The sequence below is a fragment of the Patella vulgata genome, chromosome 4 (genome assembly GCF_932274485.2).
Source record: "Patella vulgata chromosome 4, xgPatVulg1.2, whole genome shotgun sequence".
In the NCBI taxonomy this organism is placed as follows: domain Eukaryota; kingdom Metazoa; phylum Mollusca; class Gastropoda; family Patellidae; genus Patella; species Patella vulgata.
The window spans coordinates 593249-618453 of record NC_065882.2 but is presented as its reverse complement, the minus strand read 5'-3'; the positions used below and the strand labels follow the sequence as shown (position 1 = coordinate 618453).

Here is a 25205-nt window from a genome sequence, read left to right as displayed (position 1 = left end):
TATATAAATTATTAATTAGACATTAATTAACTTATCCAGGCCATAATCAACTCTAGATGGCATCGCTAGCCTGCGATCTTAAGTGGATTGTGTGCCGATTTACTGCATAACTTTCCTTCTCGATTAAATGGATAATCGAGACTATGTTGTTTATCGTACTGACTTTAGTAATGATGACCGAGGCTAGGCAGAAATTTTATTCGCTTCGTTCTCGGTTCCTAGTGGATCAATTTGAATGAAATTTTCAGCAAATTGCCTTTACATTATCTAGTTTTCAATTATTATAGTGAGAACTGCCAACTCGTTATCGAATCTCCCACAATGTATCTTTAAACAAAAGTTTAATAAAGGTATATATTTTAGTTCAAATAAGGCGTACAATTTTGAGTTAATTCTTAAGTCGGAGAATGCTTTGTAAAGCCGTGACCAGGAGGCTGCTCGTCAAGGTATGTGAGTTAAAATAAGACAAACACGCAAAGTAGCCAAGTATATGTGAATAAGTTACAATTCCCCGGCAGGTTGTATGTGACAAGGAGTAGGGTCGCCTGTCCAACCTCGTGGGTTTTCCTCAGGTCCTCCTTTTTCCCCCACTACTAAAGACCCCTACGCGCAAGCGAATTATTGAAATAAAATTGAACCATAGTCCCAAATTGACCTAGTTTGTGTCGAGTGGACGTTACCCCCCCCCCCCTCTCTCTCTCTCCGGGCTTTAGCCCCCCAATAATTTGGCCGCAAGTACTCTTTTCTCCAGGTTATTGCGGCCCCTGGACCCACGCCTATAAGGACCTAGAATGGACCCCCCCCCCATCAAGAATTGCTTCCGCCGGCCCTGCTCTCTCTCTCTCTCTCTCTCTGTGTCTCTCTTTCTCTCTCTCTCTCTCTCTCTCTCTCTCTCACACACATTGTTCAGTACAGAAATGTACGATATATTTAAGCTCCTATCAAGAAGGTTGATCTAGATATGTTAATATGTTAGTCATTAGAAGGACAGTGCTCTATTTTCACGATAAGCTAAAAGTTTAAAAACATTCTACATTTACTAGTGATATATACACTGTGACTCAAATAAATTGTGCAGAAGAGTCAGAAGACTTTTAGATGTAGTATGCTGCAAATATCATCGTCAAAATGGAATTAAGGCGCATTTTCCGGCCATGTTTTAATATTTGCAAACTGTTTGCCTATCCAGTGTTAAGGAGACGCAACGGCCTTGAAGACGTAAGAAGTGTGTGTCATCATGTTCTAGACAGAAGAACGTATTCATCCCTTGAACGAGAAGCTATTTCACTACCTACAGAAGCACGTGTTGTTATATGTGGTGGAGGTGTTTTAGGAACAAGTGTAGCCTATCATTTAGCAGAAAGGGGATGGACAGATGTGGTATTATTGGAACAGGGGAGGTACGTAGAAATGGTTCCACTACTGATGTCTTTCGTTTTTCCCTCCGGCCACAAATATATTTCTTGAAAGGTGTATTGTCGTGTGTTGGTTCCACAACTGATGTCTTTCGTTTTTCCCTCCGGCCACAAATATATTTCTTGAATGGTGCATTGTCGTGTGTTCGGTCCCGTGTACACATTGGCGTGCACGTAAAAGATCCCTTGGCAGTTGGAATTCGATATAAGAGTAGGCCGTAGTGCCGCTGCCTGGGCAAAATTTCCCTCATAGCACACTGTATATGGCGTATGCCCGTCTTCATTAGCCCAGTTTAGGAGCAGAACAGTAGGACGTTAAACCCCATTTCATTTCATTTCATTTCATTTCATTTCATTTTGCATTGTCGTGTGGGGGCGATGGTGGCTCAGTGAGTAAGACGTTGGCTCGCTAACCTTGACCTTGATGTTCCGTGTTCGATCAGGGCGTTGGCCATGAAAGTTTCCTGATGTGGTACCCCCTTATTAGTGGTGCTGGACGGATGGCCTGGCAAGAGACAACGGATACTCGTACGGAAGGGACGAAAAACCGAGGTAGCATGTACACATTGGCGAAAACGTAAAAGAACCCTTGATTATTCTGTTGGTGCCAATGTCCGGGCAATACGCCTCTTATAGCACACTGTATGGTGTATGCCCGCCTTCATTAGTCCAGCCATTTCATTTCGAATAGTCGTGCCCCCCCCCCCACTAAATATAATAATCTTCAATAATGTAGATAGTAGTAGTTATTTCAAACGTGAAGCTTAGAAAGGAGGTGATATTTTCAAGAAATGAAATGTGGTTTGGGTCCTACTGTTCTGTCCTACTTGGCTAATGAAGACAGGCATACGCCATAAAGGGTGCTATGAGGGAAATTTTGCCCAGGCAGCAGCACTATGGCCTACTATTATATCGTATTCCAACTGCCAAGGGATCTTTGACTTGTGCCAATGTATGCACGGGTCATCGGTTTTTCGTCCCACCCGAACGACTAGACCCCCGTCCTTGTCAGGCCCTCCGTCCTGCACCAATGGCAAGGGGAAACCACGCCGGAACATCCCGATGAACTTTCTGGGCCAATGCAGGGATCGAACCCGCGAACTGCAGGCCGCGAGCCAGCGCCCTACCCACTTAGCCACCGTGGCTCCCATATTTTTAAGAAGATAAGATAATGTTATGAATATTTGCACTGTGTAGCCTTGAAACAGTGATATGACAGGGGAGTGGTTGAATAGGTATATACAGATAACAAGCTTATCTGATACAACTATTACGTCTTAAATAATACCGTAATGTCAAGACAAAATTGACCTAAATAAAGACTATGTACTTTTATAAATAGGGGTGAAAGGGGCGGGGGAAGACAGAGACAACGTGTACGAGAGAGAGAGAGAGAGAGAGAGAGGGGGGGGAGAGAAAGTGAGAGAGAGGGCTGGGTAATGTAAAGTCAACGCAATGTTGATCTTTTCGAGACTATCATATTGTATGATTATATGGCACCCAACCACTTGATTCAAGGACATACCATATTAGCCGATAATGGAGTATTGACATCATAAGGGAGTTTGTGTGGGGTGGGGGCATCATAGGTGGAGTAACATGGTTATATGCGCCACACCATATGTCCTGGGAAAAAAGCGAGAGAGAGAGAGAGAGAGAGAAGAGAGAGAGAGAGAGAGAGAGAGAAGCTTAACGGCGGAACAAAATGGATGGTCCGGAGAAAGCCCTCGATGTTAGACAGGCGACTTTACTTCTTGCCATGTCTTGATGACAGATCTTATGACGCACCGCGCTCGCGCTAACCACTCGGCCATCCAACACCCCGCCCTCGCCCGTTGTTGTTCGGGCAGAATTACGCACAATATGAAATATTTTTTATCCCGAAAAACTGATCGTGACTGCGATGAATCATGGTACTACTACTAGATGATTATGTACAAGATGGACATACGATGTTAGGTTACAATGCAGGGGCGGATCTAGGAATTTTGAAAAGGGGGGGGGGCGCAAAATGAGGGCACTGACTGCGGAGACGGGGCGCGTCGCTGAGAGGTGGATTTCCGGCGGAGGGGTGGGGCAAGAAAATTATCCGTCATTTCCTTGCATCTGTAGACATTCCAAGAGCTATTTGGCTGATATTTTCGTCTAAGTAAACGTTCGGAAATCGTTGAAAAAGAGTCTTAAAATCGAGCAAAAAAGCCAGTTGAACATGCGACTCGAAAATTGTCAAGCCTTGTAACTTGTACTGTGTACTGTCCACACATGAAACAATGCTGAATCAAGGTGCACTCATGCACGTCGGTGATGAGCATGGGTGTATACGCCGCCGATTCCACAAGATGCTATCATTGATGTCTGTCTTATAGGATTAGGGCACCGTCAGCTAAACAACAAGAATTCGTTTGAAAGTGGAAACATTAATAAGACCAGACTGGTGTGTTTGAATCGATGGTTTGAGTCATTTGGGATCCCTGCAACGGGTTGGGAACGGACATATTTGAGTCTGAGAAAAGGCACTTTCAGCAGTAAAAAAGGGCACTGTCGAAAATTAGGGGGGGGGGGTGCCTCGCCCCCCCCCCCCGGATCCGCCTCTGCAATGTATTAATGTATTGTATCAAGTTGTATGCGATGTCACTTCTGTTAACGAATCAAGGTACAAAACTACTACATGTAGATGTTCATGTACAACGCCATGTTGTATTGGTTATTCTGATTAACAGCGCCATTAAACTAATTTACACACAGTAGTCGAGTTATCACTGTTTAAATAACATGATGGCGACTCAATTTAGTTCATAATAAATTTGTCTGTTTAGATCTTACTCCCAATAGTTCATAATATTTGAACACAATAGTCGCGTTTTTTATTTGTACCTCTTTGATTATTGGGGTTGCTGGGGTTGAACCCAATCATATACTAATACTACTTCAATGAGTGAGCTGGGTCGGCAAGTAATGTTTCAAAGATTTAGATATGTCATTTCAGATATTTATATTCTAAGAATGTCATGATTCGACTAACTGTGAATGCGTGCGAACGTCAGTGTTTGTCCTTCTGTCTGAAAAGTAATTTAGAGAAGTGAAGTTGAGTATTGTCTGTGTCCACGAACCTCCTGTCAGTCCCCTTCCTGTCGCCACTTCCTCTTTTAGTATACAATAAAGGTTAAATCTATTTGTTAAGGCCAGCTCAATTGTTGACAAGGTCATTGAGATGTAAATAAGGTTGGTGAGATTGTGGGTTAGGCTTATGAAAAGCATTGGGGTAGGTCCCGGGTTAGGGTTGGCATTAGCGCTAGCCCTGTTTACATCCCGTGACCTATGACGAAAAATTGAGTTGGCCTTATCATTTAGCACTAACCGTTCAATGAATAAATAATATGTATTAAAACTATGTTGTAGGTTGACATGTGGTACAACATGGCATTCAGCTGGTATGGTAGGCCAACTTCGCAACAATACTGTAGAAATGGACGTAACCCGCTACAGTCGTGATCTCTTCAAACGTTTAGAAGAAGAAGGACACGGACTGGGTGAGTATATAGAACATATTATGGACCTTTTGCATCAGTACGAAAACTAATACGTTTTTGTTTTCGCATCCTCTAACGCGCGGTTTCGAAATCCGACGTACGATAATAGATAGATGGCGTATTTCACTTCATGACCTTCTCGGTGCAGGCGAAGTTTTCAATCGATGTTGTGGCAGATGTACAACAAATCAAGCAGAATATTGTATTTGAGCACATTCTACACATTCTACACATTCAACACAAGGCCTCGAAAAATTGTGGCAAATTCAATATATGAGACAATAAACATTTTCGTTTGCACACGCGTAACGTTTTCACCGGTCGAACACTCGTGTACGGGTTGACGTCACAAGTACACACGAATCGATGACGTTTTCGTTTTCAGGTTCGCTTTCGTACCGATACAAAAGGTCCCTATTAACGGTTATTCGATTTTTAAATTTTAAATGGCGCTTAATTATTTCACATTTGGTTTAATTATAAAATGAATAATCGCGACATTGTTTATTATGGTAACAATGGCAATCGAGACTACACTATCCTTCAAACGAACATAACTCCGATCAGGATGAAGTAATTTGACCGAAATTTTCAGCAAATTGCCTTTTCATTATCTATTTTGAACTATTATAGCGAGAACTGTCAGCTCTTTCATGATTAGAACCTAAGAAGTGACAACAACACATGGCTCTTCTAGTACTTGTGAAGTATGTGTGATATCTTATTAGGTTTTACGTGACCACTGAAAGTTAAAGATTATATAACGCGTCCCTAAATTTAAAGCAAGAAAAATGCCAGAGAGTTAGATGAGTTAGAGATTTGTGGGAGTGATAGCCCCTATATTTAACAAGTATTTGTAACAAGTAAATTCGGGCACAAATTTGCATTATTGACTTTTTAACATCCGGGTAACCTTTGTTGTTTTTATTTTTTAGTAAGCAGGCTGAGACCTTTGACCAGAGAGAGAGAGAAATGGGGTTTAACGTCCACTCGACACAAACTAGGTCATTTCGGGACTAACATATGGTTTAATTTTATTTACATAATTCGCTTGCGCGTAGGGGTCTTTAGCAGTAGGAGGAAACCGGAGGACCCGGAGAAAACCCACGAGGTTGGACAGGCGACCCTACTCCTTGCCACGTATAACCGGGGATTCGAAACCACGCCAGTCGACTCAATGACAGACTTTATGATACAGCGAGCGCACGCTAACCATTCAGCCATCCAACCCCCCTAGACCTTTGACCAACAGCTAATGAACAGAGAGAAATAACATAATCTGTCATCTATTGATGTAATGTATTGGATTCCCTAGTTATACGTGACAACCTCGTTAGTTTTCTCCAGGTCCTACGCGCAAGCGAATTGTTGAAATAAAATTGAACCATGTGTTAGTCCCGAAACGACCGAGTTGGTGTCGAGTGGACTTTAAACCCCATTTCTCTCTCATATATTGTTCTTTTTTCAAAGGATGGAAAGAATGCGGTAGTATTAATATTGCCAGAACACACGAGCGGATGATTGACTTTAAAAGAAAACATGCCCTTGCCAGGTAACGTGCTCATCAAATCACAATTTCTATTAAACATGCATTATGCAAGAGCAAAATCTGCTTATTACAAGTCTTTCTTTAGGCCTGAAATGTTATTTAAATTATCAATTAGACATTAATTAACTTATCCAGACCATAATAAACTCTCGATGTCAAGGCTAGCCTTCGATGTTGGCTGGATTAGATTTCTATATGCCGCTAACGGCCATTGATAATTAAATCATAAAAAGTGGATAATCGAGACTATGCTGTTTATATTAATGATTTTAGTAATGATGACCGAGACTATGCAAAAATTTCACTCGCTTCGTTCTCGGCTCATAGTGGATCAATTTGACTGAAATTTTCAGCAAATTACCTTTACACTATCTAGTTTTTAACTATTATAGCGAGAACTGCCATCTCTTTATCTTATCTCCCATAATGTATCTTTAACAGTATACAACAGTTATTTGCAGAGTTAACTCCCCTAGAAGAAGTAAAGGGTGGCAGAATTATTAGAATATGATAAAATGAAAAAAGTGGTCTGAAAATGAAGTCCACCTGTTCTTTTAAAATAAAACAAATTGTATTCACCGAACAGTAGAGACAAGCTTTGGCAAATCGTATCCGTTGTCAACTGTGATGTGGTCAATGTTGAGCTTGATGTCAATGTCGATGTCAATGCTATCCCTGTCACAATGTTGATACGTCCACCTACTACTTTGTCATCTTAGCATTTCAAAGCAGGGTCGACGTAACTTTTCAAATTCATGGTCACAATCTTAAACATTTCAAACACGTTGGAGAACAATATGAAACCATCTGTTACATTAATTCTTCAACCAGAATGAAATAAATTTCCACCATACTATTTGGAATTTAAAGGCATTAAACATATTTTAAAAGAAACCCATTACTTTCCAGTGCTATTGGTTTTGAAGTACATATGCTGACTCCACACGAGATTAAAGAGAGGTGCCCTTTATTAAACTCTGATGATTTAGAGGTATAGAAATATTTAATATAAATAACTTCTATGTCAAAATGGATGATACACTGGCCTCTATTTTATAGTGGAACACAAGGTGCTGACTCGCTATCCAGGGGGGGGGGGGGCTGACAAGTACAGTATCTAGTCACCCGGATTATACGAAAACTCGAGGCCTCTTATACACATTGGCGTGCACGTTAAAGAACCCTTGACAGTTGGAATTCGATATAAGAGTAGGCTGTTACGCTTCTGTCGGTACAAAATTTCCCTCCCTACGTAATGTATGGCGAATGCCCGTCTATTTCATATGTTGAACCTTGTGATTCTTACAACGAGGTCATTGTGTAATTGTATCACCTCTTGTGTTCAATTACTTTAATCAATTAGTTTTTTACTTAGGGTGGACTTTGGATACCATCTGATGGCGTAGTTACAGCACCGGATGTTGCCATGGCATTTTCAAAGCTTGCTAAAATTAAAGGTAAAAAAGTTATAGTTAATATTGAATTGTGGATTCCATTCATAATAATTATTTGCAGGTTATTTGCCTAGTTATTTAGAAATGAATTAATTTTTGTAATTATTCAAGGTCACGGGAATCATCAGAACGTGGCCGTTGAACATACAAATACATTGTTATGAACTAGGAGCTCTCCGAATTAATAAAGTCAATGCATCCTATATCTATGCAGCTTTTAATTCATATTTTATGCAATGAAATGGGGTTAACGTCCTACTGTTCTGCTCCCACTGGACTAATTAAGACAGGAATACGCCATAGAGTGTGTTATGAGGGAAATTTTACCCCGGACAGCTGCGCTATGGCCTACTCTTGTATCGAACTCCAAATGCCAAGGGATCTATTACGTGCATGCCAAATCTTTTTTTGTCCTATCTGAACGAATAGACAGTTGTCCTTGTCAGGCCCTCCGTCTCGCACCACTGACAAGGAGAAACACACGATCTCCAGTCTTACTCACTTAGCCACCGTGGCTCCACTTCATGTGGTACCTATTTATTTCAACTTTAAAAAAAAAACACATTAAGTCTTTTGCAGATTTTTAATGTGTTTGCCATATTCATACAGCAGGTGTAAATAGTTAAAGATATATTATGGGAGATTAGATAAAGAGCTGGCAGTTCTCACTATAATAGTTAAAAACTAGATAATGTAAAGGCAATTTGCTAAAAATTTCAGTCAAATTGATCCTCTCTGAACCGAGAATTAAGCGATTGAAATTTCGGCCTAGCCCGATCATCATTACTAAAGTCTCTACGATAAAAAATATAGTCTGGATTATACATTTTGTGATTTAATCAGAAGCAGCAGACCGAGTTCTAATCCAGTAAATATCGCAAGCCGAGAGTTGATTATGGATAAGTTAATTAATGTATAATTAATAATTTAGATAACATTTCAAGCCTAAAGAAAGACCTGCAATTGGCAGATTTAACTCTAGCATAATGTATGTTTAATTAACATATTTTTGTTAATGAGGTGACTAAGTAAAACTCATGGGCATTATTTCTGTATACTAACAGGACAACAACTAATATGATAATATTGTTTAATGTTAGGTGTAAAAATTATAGAAGGGGTCAAAGTAGAAAGGATCCAAACCCAGAATGATGTTGTGAAAGCAGTGAAAACTTCTGCCGGAAAAATAAATTGTGAATATTTTGTGAATTGTGCTGGGCAGGTAATAAAATAAATTTTAATTGTATATTATTGTATCCGACTTTCAAATTATCAACCTAGTAACTCGAATCTCTGCCATCTAACATTCCAGTGGTATTATGTCAACAGTCATTCAGGCAAAAACAACTAATGGAAGAGTTATGAGTGTTGAGAGAGAGAGAGAGACAGAGAGAGACAGAGAGAGAGAGAGAGAGAGAGAGAGAGTAGGAGAGAGATAGAAATGGGGTTAACGTCCACTCTAGGTCATTTCGGGACTAAAATATGGCTCAAATTTATTTCAATAACTCACTTGTGCTTAGGGGTCTTTAGCAGTGGGAGGTAACCGGAGGACCCGGAGAAAACCCACGAGGTTGGACTGGCGACCCTACTCCTTGTCACGTACAACCGGGGAACCGAAACCACGCCAGTTGACTCAATGGTGGCAAGATATATCGTAGATTGTTTATTATCTCGATTAATGATAGTATTAAAATGATGATATGATTCAATATATTTTATTTTAGTGGTCTCGTGAAGTTGGTAAACTAAGTACACCGAAAGTTCGAGTACCTTTACATGCTTGTGAACATTATTACCTGGTCACTAAACCAGTAGAAGGTGTGGACAGAATGATGCCAGGTATATTTCATTCTTTCATATATTTAACAATCTGATTAAAATATAATTCTATATTTCGTTTCATTTTTGTTTATACTTTCGATGGCCTACACTACATGAAGATCTGACCGGTTGTAGTGGAAGGTAGCGTCAGGGTCGTACGAGCGGCATTTGACCCTATGACGTCAGACATTTGATTAAACAATCAGTGTTGATGTTTCTAGTGGGTTACCCATAGTTCTGTGCACCTCACGCCAAAAACTTGCCATAACAGACCGTTTCATTGGTTAACCCCTCACATAATCCAGAACGCAGTTTATATAACAACTCTTCCAGATCCTAGTGTAGTAAACACAAGTAAAACGAAATTTTGAACTAAAAAAACAAACGAAATAGGATCTGTGTTTTAATCAGATTGTATGTTTACGAAATATGTTCGGCTTTTTTTTTAGTCGTGATATTATTCGAATAATTGGTTTGTTTCACAATCCCAAGAGACACTTGTGGATTATTACTGATGTTTTCACCGTAGATAAGTTTGATCCTGAAATATATAATGGCAATATGGAAATATATTACGTCCTTGTGCAGTTTTAAGTGGAAAAATTCAAATGATTTCTGAATCCGTTGTCATTGTCTGTGTACTTGTTCAAATACAAAGACGCTTCAATGGCCACATGGGGGGGGGGGGGGGCCGAATGGTGAGCGGGTGCGCGGTGTATCCATAAGGTTTGTCATTGAGTCAACTGACCTGGTTTCGACTCCCCGGTTGTATGTGACAAGAAGTAGGGTCGTCTGTCCAAACTCGTGGGTTTTCTCCGGGTCCCTTAGTTTCCCCCCACTGCGAAAGAACCCTAGGCCCAAGCGAATTATTGAAATGAAATTGAAACCAGTGTTAGTCCCGAAATGACCTAGTTTGTGTCAAGTGGACGTTAAACCCCATTTCTCCCTGTCTCTCTAATTATACATGTTGGTGGAGACTAACTAACGACATAAACGAATATCTACCTGGAACGTGCTAGGCGAAGGTGTGGGGCGTTGATACCATTTTGTTTTTCTCGTACGGTTATAAGAGATTTTGATGACATAAACAAAGTTCATATTTTTACGAATACCCTCTGAAACGTGCCAGATGAAGGTGCAGATTCCATTTTGTTTTGTTTTGGTTTTTTCTTGCAGTTATAAGAGATTTTGATGGTTATATTTCTACCCGTGAATGGAATGGTGGGATTCTTGCTGGAGGATTTGAACCTGAGGCCAGACCAGTTTTCCATACTGGTGTTCCAGATAAATTTGAATTCCAACTTTTACAGGAAGATTGGGACCACTTCGGTAAGTACACTGGGTTATGTAAACATCTCGCCGTTTAGATATTGACGCGTGTCTGCATAGGACACTGTATGGAGTATGCTTGTCTTCATTAGCCCAGTCGGAGCAGAACAGTAGGACGTTAAACCCCATTTCATTTCATTTCGTTTCATTGCCTATCTTCATTATCCCGGTCGATGTAGAAAAGTAGGATTTTAAACCGATGTCGTTTCATTTTTTGCAAAGTTGACACGAGTCTTTGAATGCAAATGGAATGTCATTATATATACTGACGCTGATTTTATGACTTATTTTTGTAATTCGATAAAATTATCTTTTAAATGAACTGGGTAAAAACTTCTTATTCTTTTGCTAGAAATTCTCTTAGAACAAGTTCTTCATCGCTATCCAATTTTGGAGAGAGCAGAAATACGTCAACTCGTCAACGGTCCAGAAAGCTTTACTCCTGATTCTAATTGGATTCTTGGCGAATCAGCTGAAGTAAGTCATTTGAATGTTTTTTCTTGGATGACAAATACATTTAATAGGCTCTCTCTATTAATATGGAAGTCAAGGTAGCTTGGTGAGTGTTACGGTAGCTTGGTGAGTGTTACGGTAGCTCGGTGAGTGTTACGCTGGCCCAATAACCGACAGGTCCCGGTGTACTTAAGAAGATTCCATAGGATTTTTTTTCTGTCCAACCTCGTGGGCTTTCCCCGGGTCTTACGGTTTCCTACCACTGCTATAGACCCCTGCGCGCAAGCGAATTATTGAAATAAAATTAAACCATGCTAGTCCCGAAATGACCCAGTTTGTGTCGAGTGGACGTTAAAGCCAATCTCTCTCTCTCTATCTCTCCCTCTCTCTCTCTCTCTCTTTAGCTACGGTGTCAGGGTAAGCCCTGATAGCACATTGCATGGCGTATTCCCGTTTGGATAAGACCAGTAGAAATGGGACAGTAAAACGTTTTACCCCATAACATAGCACAATATATGGCGTATGCCCGTGTTCATTAGTCCCGATGGTACAGAAAATCAAGACTTTAAACATTCTATTTTCATGTGGACGTATATTGTCGTCGCCCCTGTACGTCCGCACGTCCGTCCATCCGTTCACATTTTGTTTTTGGACTCTCTACAGGTTACAATTCTTATCCGATTTTAAAGAAACTTGAAACATAGGCGTATTTCCCAACGTTCTCGTTCCTTGTCGAAAATTCCATGTATCGGACCGCAACGTCATGGATTATGGCAACGGGTTGTGTAGGTCGTAAAAATCCGACCGTAACTGTCGGACAAAATGGCCGCTTCTTTTTTGCAAATACTGTAAAAGTATGTAATACTACGTTGTGGACCCCTTTATAGTTTTTATACGATCTTGATGAAACTTAAAATATATGTTTATATCCAAAGATTTCCGTTCCTGTAAATATTCGTGCATATCGGACCGTAACTGCCTGGATTATATCCCCTGGTTGTACAAAAAATCTCATTTTTTTAGCTTGTTCTCTGTCCATCTCTTGCAAAATGTGGGCGTATCTTGCCTTGCAACCGCTGGTAATTATAAAATCATAATAACTAGAAATGTGATTAAAACGGAAATTCAGTTGGCAGGAATTGTTTGATGTGTTTATTTCTAGGTATTATGCGCCATGAGCACGTTTTGTGGATATAGCGCTTTATAAATGGACATATTATTATTATTAGGTATAGGGATCACGGTGGCTAAGTGGGTAAGACTCTGACTCGCTAGCCTGGAGGTCGGGTGTTCGATCCCTGCACTGGCCGAGAAAGTTCACCCAGTTTTCCGGCGTGATTCTCCCTTTGCAGTGATGCAGGACGGAGGGGCTGACAAGAACAGCGGTCTAGTCGTTCGTATTGGACGAAAAACCGAGGTCCCGTGTACACATTCGCCTTCACATAAAAGATCCCTTGACAGTTGGAATTCGATATAAGATTAGGCCGTAGTGCCGCTGTCCGGGCAAAATTTCCCTCATAGCACACTGTATGGCGTATGCTCGTCTTCATTAGCCCAGTTCAGAGCAATATAGTAGGACGTTAAACCCCATTTCATTTCATTATTACTAGGTATATAATTATTATGTAGCAGCTGGGATGAATTCTAGAGGTATTGTTGGTAGTGGTGGTATAGGTAAATACATGGCCGAATGGATTATAGATGGTCAACCCAGTATAGATCTATGGCAGTATGACGTCAGACGTTATGTTGGCCATCATAATAACAGACAGTTCTTACAAGCTAGAACGAGGGAAGTAGTAGGTAGGAAATTCAAACATACTACACTTAGGCTGTCTGTCTACAGTTAGCTCCGCTTGAAAACAGACACAAAGGGGATGCTCGATTCACAGTCCAGAACGGCCCGAATTCACAGAATTGCAATCGAGTGACGCGGAATTCAATCCTGTCACAGTTCTGTCAGTCCCGTCTACGGAGGTGGTGTGAGTAGAATCATGACGTAATTAAACACAGCGAATATGTTTGGGCTGCATGGTTGGTTGAGATATTTACTTATTCAATCGTCGCATGCGTTCTAATCCCAAATACCCCTTTTCACTCAATTGTCACTATTTTTGGGATTGAGATAATTCAATTATGGAACGTTCAATCTAGTACCCCCTAAGATAGCTGACCGACATTTTAAGTCCTAAATCGACGACTTTAGTCGAAAACACTAAGTATCTATGTATACTTTTAGAATTCTGTTAAGTAGTTATTCAGCATCCATTTAATTAACAGGGTGGCTATTGTTACGACGAGTCTGTGCCAAGTTTAGAACGAATTCCAAAATGGCTGCCAATCTCCCCAACACCAGCTTTGAAAAAGGCGCAGTATTTTCAATGTTTTCAGAACTGATGGCAGCAATTAAGAGAAGGGACGGGTTAGGGTTAGGACTATGTTTACGACTATTCAGTTTTTAACTTCGCCGATGGAGGGCTGTGAAAGCATCGTGATCGTAACAATAGCCTGAGGACTATTTTTACGACTCGTCGTAACAATAGCCACTGCCTTTAATAAAATTGAAAACGTTTATTTAGTCTTTGTGTGAAACGACGTAGAACCGCATTACAAACAGTATACTAACTTCTGGGTATGGTGGTATTTAGGGAATTCGATATAAGAGTAGGCTATAGTGCCGCTGCCCGGGCATAATTTACCGCATAACACACTGTTTGGCGTATGCTCGTCTTTATTAGCCCAGTCGGGGCAGAACAGTAGGACGTTAAACCCCATTTCATTTCATGTTCTAGGAGCTTATGAGAATGCTTATGATGACGTCAGGGTCGGTTCTTGGTTCAGATTGTACGCTCGTGTTTGTTGGAACTGCGTCTAGTGTATTATTGATGTATGTATAACTTTTTATTGTAGGAAATCAGTATAGTCTACGTTATCCAGGAGAAGTGACATCGTAGACTCTAGTGTATTATTAGTGTATGTATAACTATTTATTCTAGGACATCAGTATAGTCTTCGTTATCCAGGAGAAGAACATCAATCAGGCCGTAAATTACGTACCTCACCATTACATACAAGACTTGAAGTATCTGGGGCATGTTTTGGTGAAACAATGGCGTATGAAAGACCCATGTGGTTTGATCCAGATAAGAGAGGTACGCTGGTTATCTAGTCCAAAATAGGATTTCCTCCCCTTTCATCCCTTTTCTCATTTTGCATGGCGATTATTGTTGACATTTTGGTGTAGAATCGAAGAAAAGGGTTTGAATATAGATTTTCTGTCAGGTTTTGGTGAATATTCATGATTTTGCGGTGGAAGGGTAAAAGAGTCAAGGGGTTGGTTGCGTTGAAATGTAGGGCGGACATTTGCATGTTTTTTTAGAATGCTACTTTCAGTTTGTGTATCTCAAGTTATCGCGGGTTCGCTCCAGGTGTTGACCGAGACAGTCCATCGGGTATTTCCGGCGTGGTTTCTCCTTGTCAGTGGTGCAGGACGGAGGACCTGGCAAGGGACAGCTGTCTAGTCATTCGGATGGTACGAAAAATTGAGGTCCCGTGTACACATTGGTGTGCACGTAAAAGATCCCTGGGCAGTAGGAATTCGATATAAGAGTAGGTCGTACCGCCGCTGTCCGGGCAAAATTTCCCTCACAGCACACTGTATGACGTAAGCTGGTCTTCATTAGCCCAGTATGGGCAGATCATGCTGAAAAATCCCGAGAAACTTTCTCAATCATCTTCTGGTTAGTGAGTCTTATTGACAGAGCCACAATGATAACCAAAACAGAAGAGCTTTTGCGGGAAACACCGGGATCGATCTCCGGATCTTCTAGATAGTGAACCATGAGCGCCATACTAACCCTGACACCGTAGCTAGAGAGAGAGAGAGAGAGAGAGAGAGAGAGAGAGAGAGAGAGAGAGATGGGGTTTAACGTCCTCTCGACACAAACTAGGTCATTCCGGGACTAACATATGGTTTAATTTTATTTCAATAATTCGCTTGCGCGTAGGGGTCTTTAGCAGTGGGAGGAAACCAAAGGACCCGGAGAAAACCCACGAGGGCGGACAGGCGACCCTACTCCTTGTCACACCGTAACTAAAGACAAACATGTGTTGTCAATAATCATGTGATATTATATCATCATGGTTCCTTTAATATATCTCCATGATTTCATATTGTTCAAACTGAATATATGGCTTGTAAAATTATATTATAGAGCGAGGTGAAGATGTTTATAATCACCAAGGTTGCTTTAATAAACCTCCGTGGTTTCATATTGTTCAAGCTGAATATATGGCTTGTAAAGAAAGAGTCTGTTTAATAGATATGTCTTCATTTGCTAAATTTGAAATAAAGGTCTGTATTTTATTTTTTTGTATTTCTTTGGCTATTTAAAGATGCATTATGTAAGAGTTAAATCATCTTAGTGCGGGTCTTTGGGGGGGGGAGGGGGGAGCGGGGGTCAAATTCCATATAATTTCAGCATTTATTCACATAAAAAGCCCATAACCCAACTCTCTAGACCATGACAAGCCCATAACCCAACTCTCTAGACCATGTCAAGCCCATAACCCAAATCTCTAGACCATGACAAGCCCATAACCCAAATCTCTAGACCATGACAAGCCCATAACCCAACTTTCTAGACCATGTCAAGCCCATAACCCAAATCTCTAGACCATTGTATGTGATAATGAATGGATGAAACACACTCGGCATTTAAAATATTTAACGTTAGAGACTTTGTTTATTATCGTAGCAATGGTATTTGGTTCGAGACCCTATTGTTAACATTTCGCACACTGTTAACATCGCTCAGAATAAAGTAAATTTGACTGGCATTTATTTATTATCTGTTGTTGAAATATTATAGCAGGAATGGCCAGCTCATTATTCCATTCCCCGGTTGTAATGTCGCCTGTCCAACTTCATGAGTTTTCTCCGGGTTCTCCGGTTTTTCCCACTGTTATTTTTATTGAAATAAAATTGAACCGTGTGTTAGTTCCGAAATGACCTAGTTTGTGTCGAGTGGACGGTAAACTCTCTCTCTCTCCCCCTCTCTCTCTCTCTCTCTCTCCCTCTCTCTCTCTCTCTCTTATACTCTCTCTCTCTCTCTCCCTCTCTCTCCCTCTCTCTCTCTCCCTCTCTTTCTCTCTCTCTCTCTCTCACTCTCTCTCTTTAAACTGAGTTTGTGAATATTCAATAAATCACGACTGCACCTCCAGACCCCTCTCGCTACAGTGGACTGGTTTATTTGTCTCAAGGGGGTCATTTGTTTTTGACAGATGGAATTTCTGTGACAAATGACAAATGAACAGTGATTTGTAATCTATTTCCTGCCAATGGGATTATTTAAATTATTTATAACAAGAGGGGTTGTGGCACCTAAGGACATTGAAATATCTGTTTTGTAAATTCTGATGGAAAACGTCAAAATGGAGCTCGCCCAGCCATCCTGAACTCTGTTTCTATTTCTGGAATGATTTACATTTTATAAGGTTTGTTTTTAACACACATGATCCCAAAGTCGTCTAATATCTCTGTAAAAGATGATTACCTTCAAGACGTCAATCATTGGCTCAATGGTGCGTGTATTGTTTACATAAGACGTTACTTTTACTCATTTTAATACACATTTACACTAAATAGGAAATAATTTTTACCTAGAAATACATCAAACGTCTTTATTTATTTTTCTAACACATAAAAAATATGGTTTAGAATTTAATTTGTCGGAGGAAAAATGTACATATTTGTGGCTCATTAAGTCGCATCTATGTCATCCTTATCAGTGATTGTAGCGGACTGGCGAATATTCACTGCTGATCAGTGTGACATGATCCATTTAAATAAAACTGAAATTATTTTGTATTGTTAAATTCTGCATTGATATTGATCTTTTTGAAAACAAACAGTTAAGAAAAACACGAGCCCTCTGTTAACTGTTCTAACTCTATTTTGGGATACATAACAATGACTTGACTATCATCAACGCCTATATTATCTGGTGGAGAGAGAGGGAGATGGGGTTTAACGTCCACTCGACACAAACTAGGTCATTTCGGAACTAACACATTGTTCAATTTTATTTCAATAATGTTCTTGCGCGTAGGGTTTTTTAGCAGTGGGAGGAAACCGGAGGACCCGGAGGAAAGCCACGAGGTTGGACAGGCGACCCTACGAAACCACGTTAGTTGACTGAATGACAGACGTTATGGTACAGCGCGCACATGCTAACCATTCGGCCTTCCAATCCCCCATTATCTGATGGACGTGTTTGAATTGGTTGGTAAGGGTTTACTGTTACCTAAAATATCAGGTGGTGGGTGCCGGTGTTGACCTCGAAATCTCCAGTGTGGGTTTCTCTTGGTAGTTGTGTAAAGGCGGGAGAGGGGGCTTGACCAGGAACAGAGTTCTAGTATTTTTTTCACACATCACTGCGTTAAAATCCAATATACCGTATTATATTATATTTTATTATGTTTCAGTCATCTGGTAAAGAAGCAGTAGAATATCTCCAGTATTTATGTTCTAATGACGTCAATTTAGAAACCGGAAGTATTATTCATACCGGAATGCAGAATATATTGGGTGGATTTGAAAATGATTGTAGTATAGCAAGACTTGGGGAGAATTAGTGAGTTGATATTATTATTATTATTAATCAAGACCTGATGCGAATTAGTGAGTTGATATTATTATGACCGGTTAATCAAGACTTGGTGGGAATTAGTGAGTTGATATTATTGTGACCGGTTAATCAAGACTTGGTGGGAATTAGTGAGTTGAAATTATTGTGACCGGTTAATCAAGACTTGGTGGGAATTAGTGAGTTGATATTATTGTGACCGGTTAATCAAGACTTGATGGGAATTAGTGAGTTGATATTATTCTGACCGGTTAATCAAGACTTGATGGGAATTAGTGAGTTGATATTATTGTGACCGATTAATCAAGACTTGATGGGAATTAGTGAGTTGATATTATTGTGACCGGTTAATCAAGAAAATGATGCACAAATCGGACCAAAGAAGATGAAAATCTAGCGCATATTGTCATCTTTGACTCAATCTTTCTTGCTCTTAGTGGGGTCGGGTGGCCCAAATGGTCTAAGACGTGCGCTTTAGATTATAAGGTCTGTCGTTGAGTCAAGTGACATGCGCGTTTGATAATAAGGTCTGTCATTGAGTCAAGTGGCGTGGTTTCAATTCCCTGCTTGTACGTGACAAGCAAGTCACATGTCCAGCCCCCAGCTAAAAACCCTAAAAACCCTATGAGCAACCCAACTATTGAAATAAAATTGAACTATATGTTAGTCGAGAAATAACCTAGTTTTCTCTCTCTCTCTCTCTCTCTCTCTCTCTCTCTCTCTCTCCGTCTTCCACAGCTAAAACCTTCTATGTGCAAGCGGATTATTGAAATAAAATTGAAACATATGCTAGTCCAGAAATGGACAAGTAATGCCCCCTCATGACTAATGTATTCAACTTTAGATTACCGCTTTTTGTACTAACCCAGTCATGCTAAACACTTTCCATTCTCTGTTTCGTTAACTAATAATAGAGTCCACGTTTTATTGCCAGTTTCTTCATGATATCTCCAGCAACACAACAGACAAGGGCGTTGTCATGGTTACACCGTCATCTACCCACAGATGGTTCGGTTCAAGTTCGAGACGTAACCTCCATGTTTTCAGGAATAAATGTGATTGGTCCACATGCTCAACAACTATTAGCTGACGTCACTGATGTTTCCACAAACAAAAAAGATTTTAATGTCATGACTTGCAAAGTAAGAAGGGTTAAAAACAAACTTCTAGTCTGATTAAAATACAGATCTATATTTCGTTTCGTTTCGTTTCATATACTTTCGATGGCTTCCACTATGGTTAGTGCTAAATGATGAGGCCAGCTCAATTTTTCGTCAAAGGTCACGACCTGGACCTAGCCCCCAAGGCTAACCCTAGCCTAGAATCTCGCCAACAATCACGTGCCCTAACCTTATTTACATCTCAGCGACCTTGACGAAAAAATTGAGCTGGCCTTAACAAATAGATTTAACCCCTTTAACTACATGCAGTGTAGTGAATGCAAGTTGAACGAAATTGTTAACTCTAAAAAACGAAACGAAATAAGGTCTGTGTTGTAATCAGATTGAACAACTGCATAATAATTTCAGCAGCATAATTTATTGTGATTTATTCTAGTTAACAAAATGATCAAAAATGTTACATCGTTCAGCTATGATATATATATTAAACTGTATTTTATATATTATTACAGGTTATCGATGTTGGTCATGCTGGTGGTATCACAGCTATGATATATCAGACTATATTTTGTATATTATTACAGGTTATCGATGTTGGTCATGCTGGTGGTATTACAGCTATGATATATCAGACTGTATTTTGTATATTATTACAGGTTATCGATGTTGGTCATGCTAGTGGTATCAGAGCTATGATATATTATTTTATATATTATTACAGGTTATCGATGTTGGTCATGCTGGTGGTATTACAGCTATGATATATCAGACTGTATTTTGTATATTATTACAGGTTATCGATGTTGGTCATGCTGGTGGTATCATAGCTATGATATATCAGACTATATTTTGTATATCATTACAGGTTATCGATGTTGGTCATGCTGATGGTATCAGAGCTATGATATATTATTTTGTATATTATTACAGGTTATCGATGTTGGTCATGCTAGTGGTATCAGAGCTATGATATATTATTTTGTATATTATTACAGGTTATCGATGTTGGTCATGCTGGTGGTATCAGAGCCATGAGATTAACACATACTGGTGAAGATGGCTTTATTCTGTATATTCCATCGGAGGTACAGTAAACTTTTAAACAAATTTCCCTGGAGACTTTTCCCCATTGATTTTAGTTCTTGGTTAAAGGAGCTAAATAACTAATATTTGGCACCTAGAAATGAACACAAATGGGTAGAAACGCAATATAATAATGTGTTATAAATGTATATAAACTGATTTACATTCAATCGTTTCCGTTTTTACTCTAATTTCAAATCAGTTATAAATGTTCGGCGAAATACGCCAGAAGTCTCAAATAGCAATATCTAGCGCCTGGTTATTTCAGTCTACACCGATAGTATTTAATGCGCATGCTCTCCAGATAAGAATATGGCGTCACCGTTTGGGATGACTTGTGTAATATGTCTAGCCTCGTTCTTCGAGTCCCTTGTTACGAATGGTGCTGAAACGCATTATGGTACACGATTCGTATACCAATGGTAAAGTGTTTATTTTGTCTTAAATATTGGATGTCAGAAGCCCACCTTTTCCCGGTAAGACCACAACATCAATGTTGATTCGAATTGACCAATCATTACGTGTAAGACTTTAGATGATATTGAGTTAGAGACATAGCTAAGAATTATTTCAAATTTGCCATGATTGATTGGCGAGTAACAACACATACTCGTATGTGAACAACACCATTGACACGATGTTTATTTATATTTTCAAGTATACTCTGCACGTGTACGACACTTTGATGGATGCAGGTAAAGATTATGGAATACGAAATGCTGGATATTACGCCCTCCGACATTTACGTATTGAGAAGTCGTTTGCTTATTGGGGTTTAGATTTAAATGCCTACACAACACCTTTAGAATGTGGTCGTGAATTCAGAGTTAAATTGGACGGAGTAAGTATTCATCGTGTATTTCAATATAATCATATCACATTTCGTCATCTTTTAAATCAAGAGATATTATTTTAAGAAATGTTTGAGAGTGAGAGAGAGAGAGAGAGAGACAGACAGACAGACAGACAGACAGACAGAGGGAGAGGGGGAGACAGACAGACAGACAGACAGACAGGGGGAGAGGGGAGAGAGACAGACAGACAGACAGAGGGAGGGAGATAGATTTTGATAGGACTCTTGTATCGAATTCCAACTGCCAATGGATCTTTTACGTGCTCCATCCCAACCACTAGACCGCTGTTCTTGTCACACCCCTCGTCATGCATCACTGACAAGAGGAAACCACACCAGAAAACCCCGATGAACTTTTTCGGCCAATGCCAATTACCACAAAAACAATGGTTGTTGTTTTGACCAGTCTGAATTTTTTGTAATCAGTATGGGATGGACTGATCGAGACTATATAGATACATCATTTATAATAATAATACATAATTATTATTAATAATAATCATCATCATCGTCATCATCATCATTATTATTAATCATCATCGTCAACATTATTAATCATCATCATCGTCATCATCATCATTATTATTAATCATAATCATCATCATCATCATCGTCGTCAACATTATTATTAATCATCACCATCGTCATCTTGGTCATTATCATCGGCAACATCATCATCATCACCATCATCGTCACCATCATCAGCAGCATCATCGTCATCATCAATAATTATTTTTGGGATGTCTTACAGGATGATTTTATTGGTAAAGAAGCTTTAGTGAAACAAAAAAAAGAAGGTGTTGGTCAAAAGTTTGTTCAGTTTATCTTAGAGAAGTTTGATGTCGAGAATGACGTATGGCCATGGGGTAATGAACCCATATTTAGAAACGGACGATACGTGGGTAAAACGTCTACTTGTGGCTACGGCTTTACGTTAAACAGAATGGTATGTCTTGGTTTTATCAGGGACTATGATGATAATGGACAACCCATAATGAACCCAAATATCTATGAGTATGTTATGGATAAACATGCTGTTTATGAAATAGATGTTGCTGGCCGGAAGTATCTCGCCAAGCCTGGTATTCATACGCCTAAATTAGCTCTATCAGTCGTTGATCCGTCTTTATTAGCTTCCTTATATAAATAAATAGTCCCCTTGTCTAAAAAGTTGGCTGTTTTATATAAATAAATAATGGTCCCCTTGTCTTTAATGCTTTAAAGTTGGCTGTCTTATAGAAATAAATAATAGTCCCCTAGTCTTTAAGATTAGGACTAAACCATTAACTGTCTTTTATGAATAAGTATTTAATGCAAACCTTCTGTTCTCTAAGGTTAGGACTAAACCAAATAATTCTGGTTATCTTGTTATTTGCCATATTTCATTTAATCGCTATAATGAATACCTGATGGTACAACCCGTCATCTATTAGGGCTGGTTGTTTTCATCATCAGTATTATAGGTCGATCAGTGTGTAACATTTCATTCGTGTATGATCATGTCACAGTTGTCAGGGGGTGGGGGTGGATGGCCGAATGGTTAGCGTGTGCGCGAAGGAACAAAAGGACTGTCATTGAGTCAACTGGCGTGATTTCGAATCCCCAGTTGTACGTGACAAGGAGTAGGGTCGCCTGTCCAACCTCGTGGCTTTTCTCCGAGCCCCTGGGTTTCCTCCCACTGCTAAAGACCCCTACGCACAAGCGAATTATTGAAATAAAATTAAACCATTATGTTAGTCTCGAAATGACCTAGTTTGTGTCGAGTGGACGTTAAACCATACTCTCTCTCTCTCTCTCTCTCTCTCTCTCTCTTGAAACGATGTGTGAAGTCTCTCACAGTTGTCAGCGCTCCACATATATTGGAAGAAGTTAATATAATGAAGTAAATAGGTGTCTTTAACTGGGACTTTAAAGATCAGGCGTTCTTGGAGTTCTTTATGCCTAAAGGAAGAGAGTTCCATAGGGTTGGTACTATGTAGGAGAAAGCTCTGTGTCCAAATGATTTAAGTCTATAAGTAGCTGCTGTTAAATTGTATTCATTCTGAGAGTTGCTTGTGGTTTGTATTCTGTTAGCAGGCTACTTAGATAATTGGGTGCCGTTCCATTAACGCATTTATAATAAGCTGTACAAAGAGGTTTAAAATTAATCCTGCTTTTGACGGGAAGCCAATGGAGATCGTTATGGAGTGGTGTTATGTGGTGATTTCTGGTGGTCTGAAAAACAATCCTAGCTACGGTGTTTTGTACTAGCTATAATTTTCTAATAAGTTTTTGACTGATACCCGAGAGAAGACTATTGCAGTAATCAATTCTTATGTATGGGTGACATCTTTTGAGATTATATATATATAGGTTACGAATTTGACGAATGAATCGCCGATGGAAGTAGCTTATAATAAAAAAATATCAAACAAACAAGAAATAATAAAATGGCAAATAAACATATATTCAAAGGACACAAGTAATTAACAAGGGTTAAAAGATTTAACATGTTTTACTAACTGCTTTTTGAAGATAAAACATGAAGACGTATGTTTCACAGTTTGAGGTAATGAATTCCAGAATACAGAGGCGGTATATTGGATGGTTCTTGCCATTGCCTTTTTCTTACTTTTTGGGATTGCTAATTTAAGTTGACTTTCTGATCACAATGTCATGGTAGTTTCGGTCAATTTAGAATTTTCATAGAATGTGTTATATAAATATGATGGCAATTTGTCTCTTAGAATTTTGAAGGTGAACATTCGCTGGTTGTATTGAATGCGTTGGTAGATTGTAAACCAATTTAGAGATTTAAACAAAGGTGCCGAATGTGAATCAGGTTTTTCATCCAAAATGCTCCCTGCCGCACGCTTTTGAAATTAATAGAGGACCTCTTGTTTACCTTTATTAACATTACCCTAAACTGTGGAACAGCTAGTAATCTAAGTATGGTCAAATATAGCCGTTGAAAAATAAAATTCTAAGATGGTGTGGTAAATAAGGTTTTAACTTTGTCAGGAGGTAGATTTTTGAGGATATGATTTTGGAAATTTTATTAATTTGGAGATTCCAATCTAAATATTGGTCAACAGTAAGTCCTAATAACACTGCTTCAGATACATTTTCTAATGATGCTCCATTAACTTTTAATGATAAGCTGTTTGTTTTTGTTTGGTGTTTTGAAGCTATTAGCATGGCTTTGGTCTTTTAGCATTCATTACCATACCATTATCATTACACCAATTAAATACATTTAGTAAATCCTCTTGAAGGGCAATCTCTACATTATTTAGAGTGTTGCTAGAGAAATGAAGGGTACTGTCATCGGCAAAAAGATCAGTATCACATTTACTGACATAGATAGTACATTTTGGAGGATTATTCTATGGTCTATAAGATCAAAAGTCTTACTAAGGTAGAGATAAAGTACTCCGGTCATATTACTTGAGTCTATTTCTTTCAGCCAGATATCTGTAATTCTCAATAAGGCTGCTGAACACGAATGATTTTTCCTAAAACCAATTCATAAAATAGTTTGTATTTTTCAAAGTATTCTGTAATTTCAGAACTAATTTTTTTTCAAATGTTTTTGATATTATGGGTAAAACAGATATGAGTCTATAATTATTTGGTATATCCTTTTCTTCCTTCTTGTTCATTGGGATAACTTTAGCAAATTTTAATTGTTCAGGGAAAATATTATAAGTTAATGATTTAAAAATATAGTCTGTCGACATCCTTAGAATTTTGGTCCTATAGAGTCAATACCAATAGCCTTACTTGTAACCTGTTTTTCCATATCAAGTTCCGCATCCAAATAGACACCAAGATCTTTAACATTATCAACAAGCGTAAGACGCGTGCGCAGTCCATTCATTTATTGTTTAGTCTTTGTATGTGACGTTTTAGATTCTACGTGTTCTCCTATGTTTTAGGGGATGGGCAGGGGGTCTGTTTGAACAAAAATA

At 39.2% G+C, this 25205-nt stretch overlaps 1 protein-coding gene across 1 annotated transcript; it reads left to right on the top strand.

The window, feature by feature from the left end:
• Positions 1–1116: 1116 nt before the first annotated feature.
• On the top strand, positions 1117–22478 carry LOC126817719 (pyruvate dehydrogenase phosphatase regulatory subunit, mitochondrial). The gene is made up of 17 exons (XM_056100543.1): positions 1117–1400; positions 4815–4945; positions 6416–6497; positions 7404–7485; positions 7870–7951; positions 9049–9170; positions 9673–9787; positions 10946–11098; positions 11451–11575; positions 13162–13354; positions 14548–14703; positions 15766–15905; positions 18038–18186; positions 19133–19340; positions 20315–20404; positions 21061–21243; positions 22007–22478. Exons 1-17 carry the CDS (start codon positions 1129–1131, stop codon positions 22403–22405), a joined length of 2682 nt encoding a protein of 893 aa, XP_055956518.1. The 5' UTR covers positions 1117–1128; the 3' UTR covers positions 22406–22478.
• The last annotated feature ends 2727 nt before the right edge of the window (positions 22479–25205 follow it).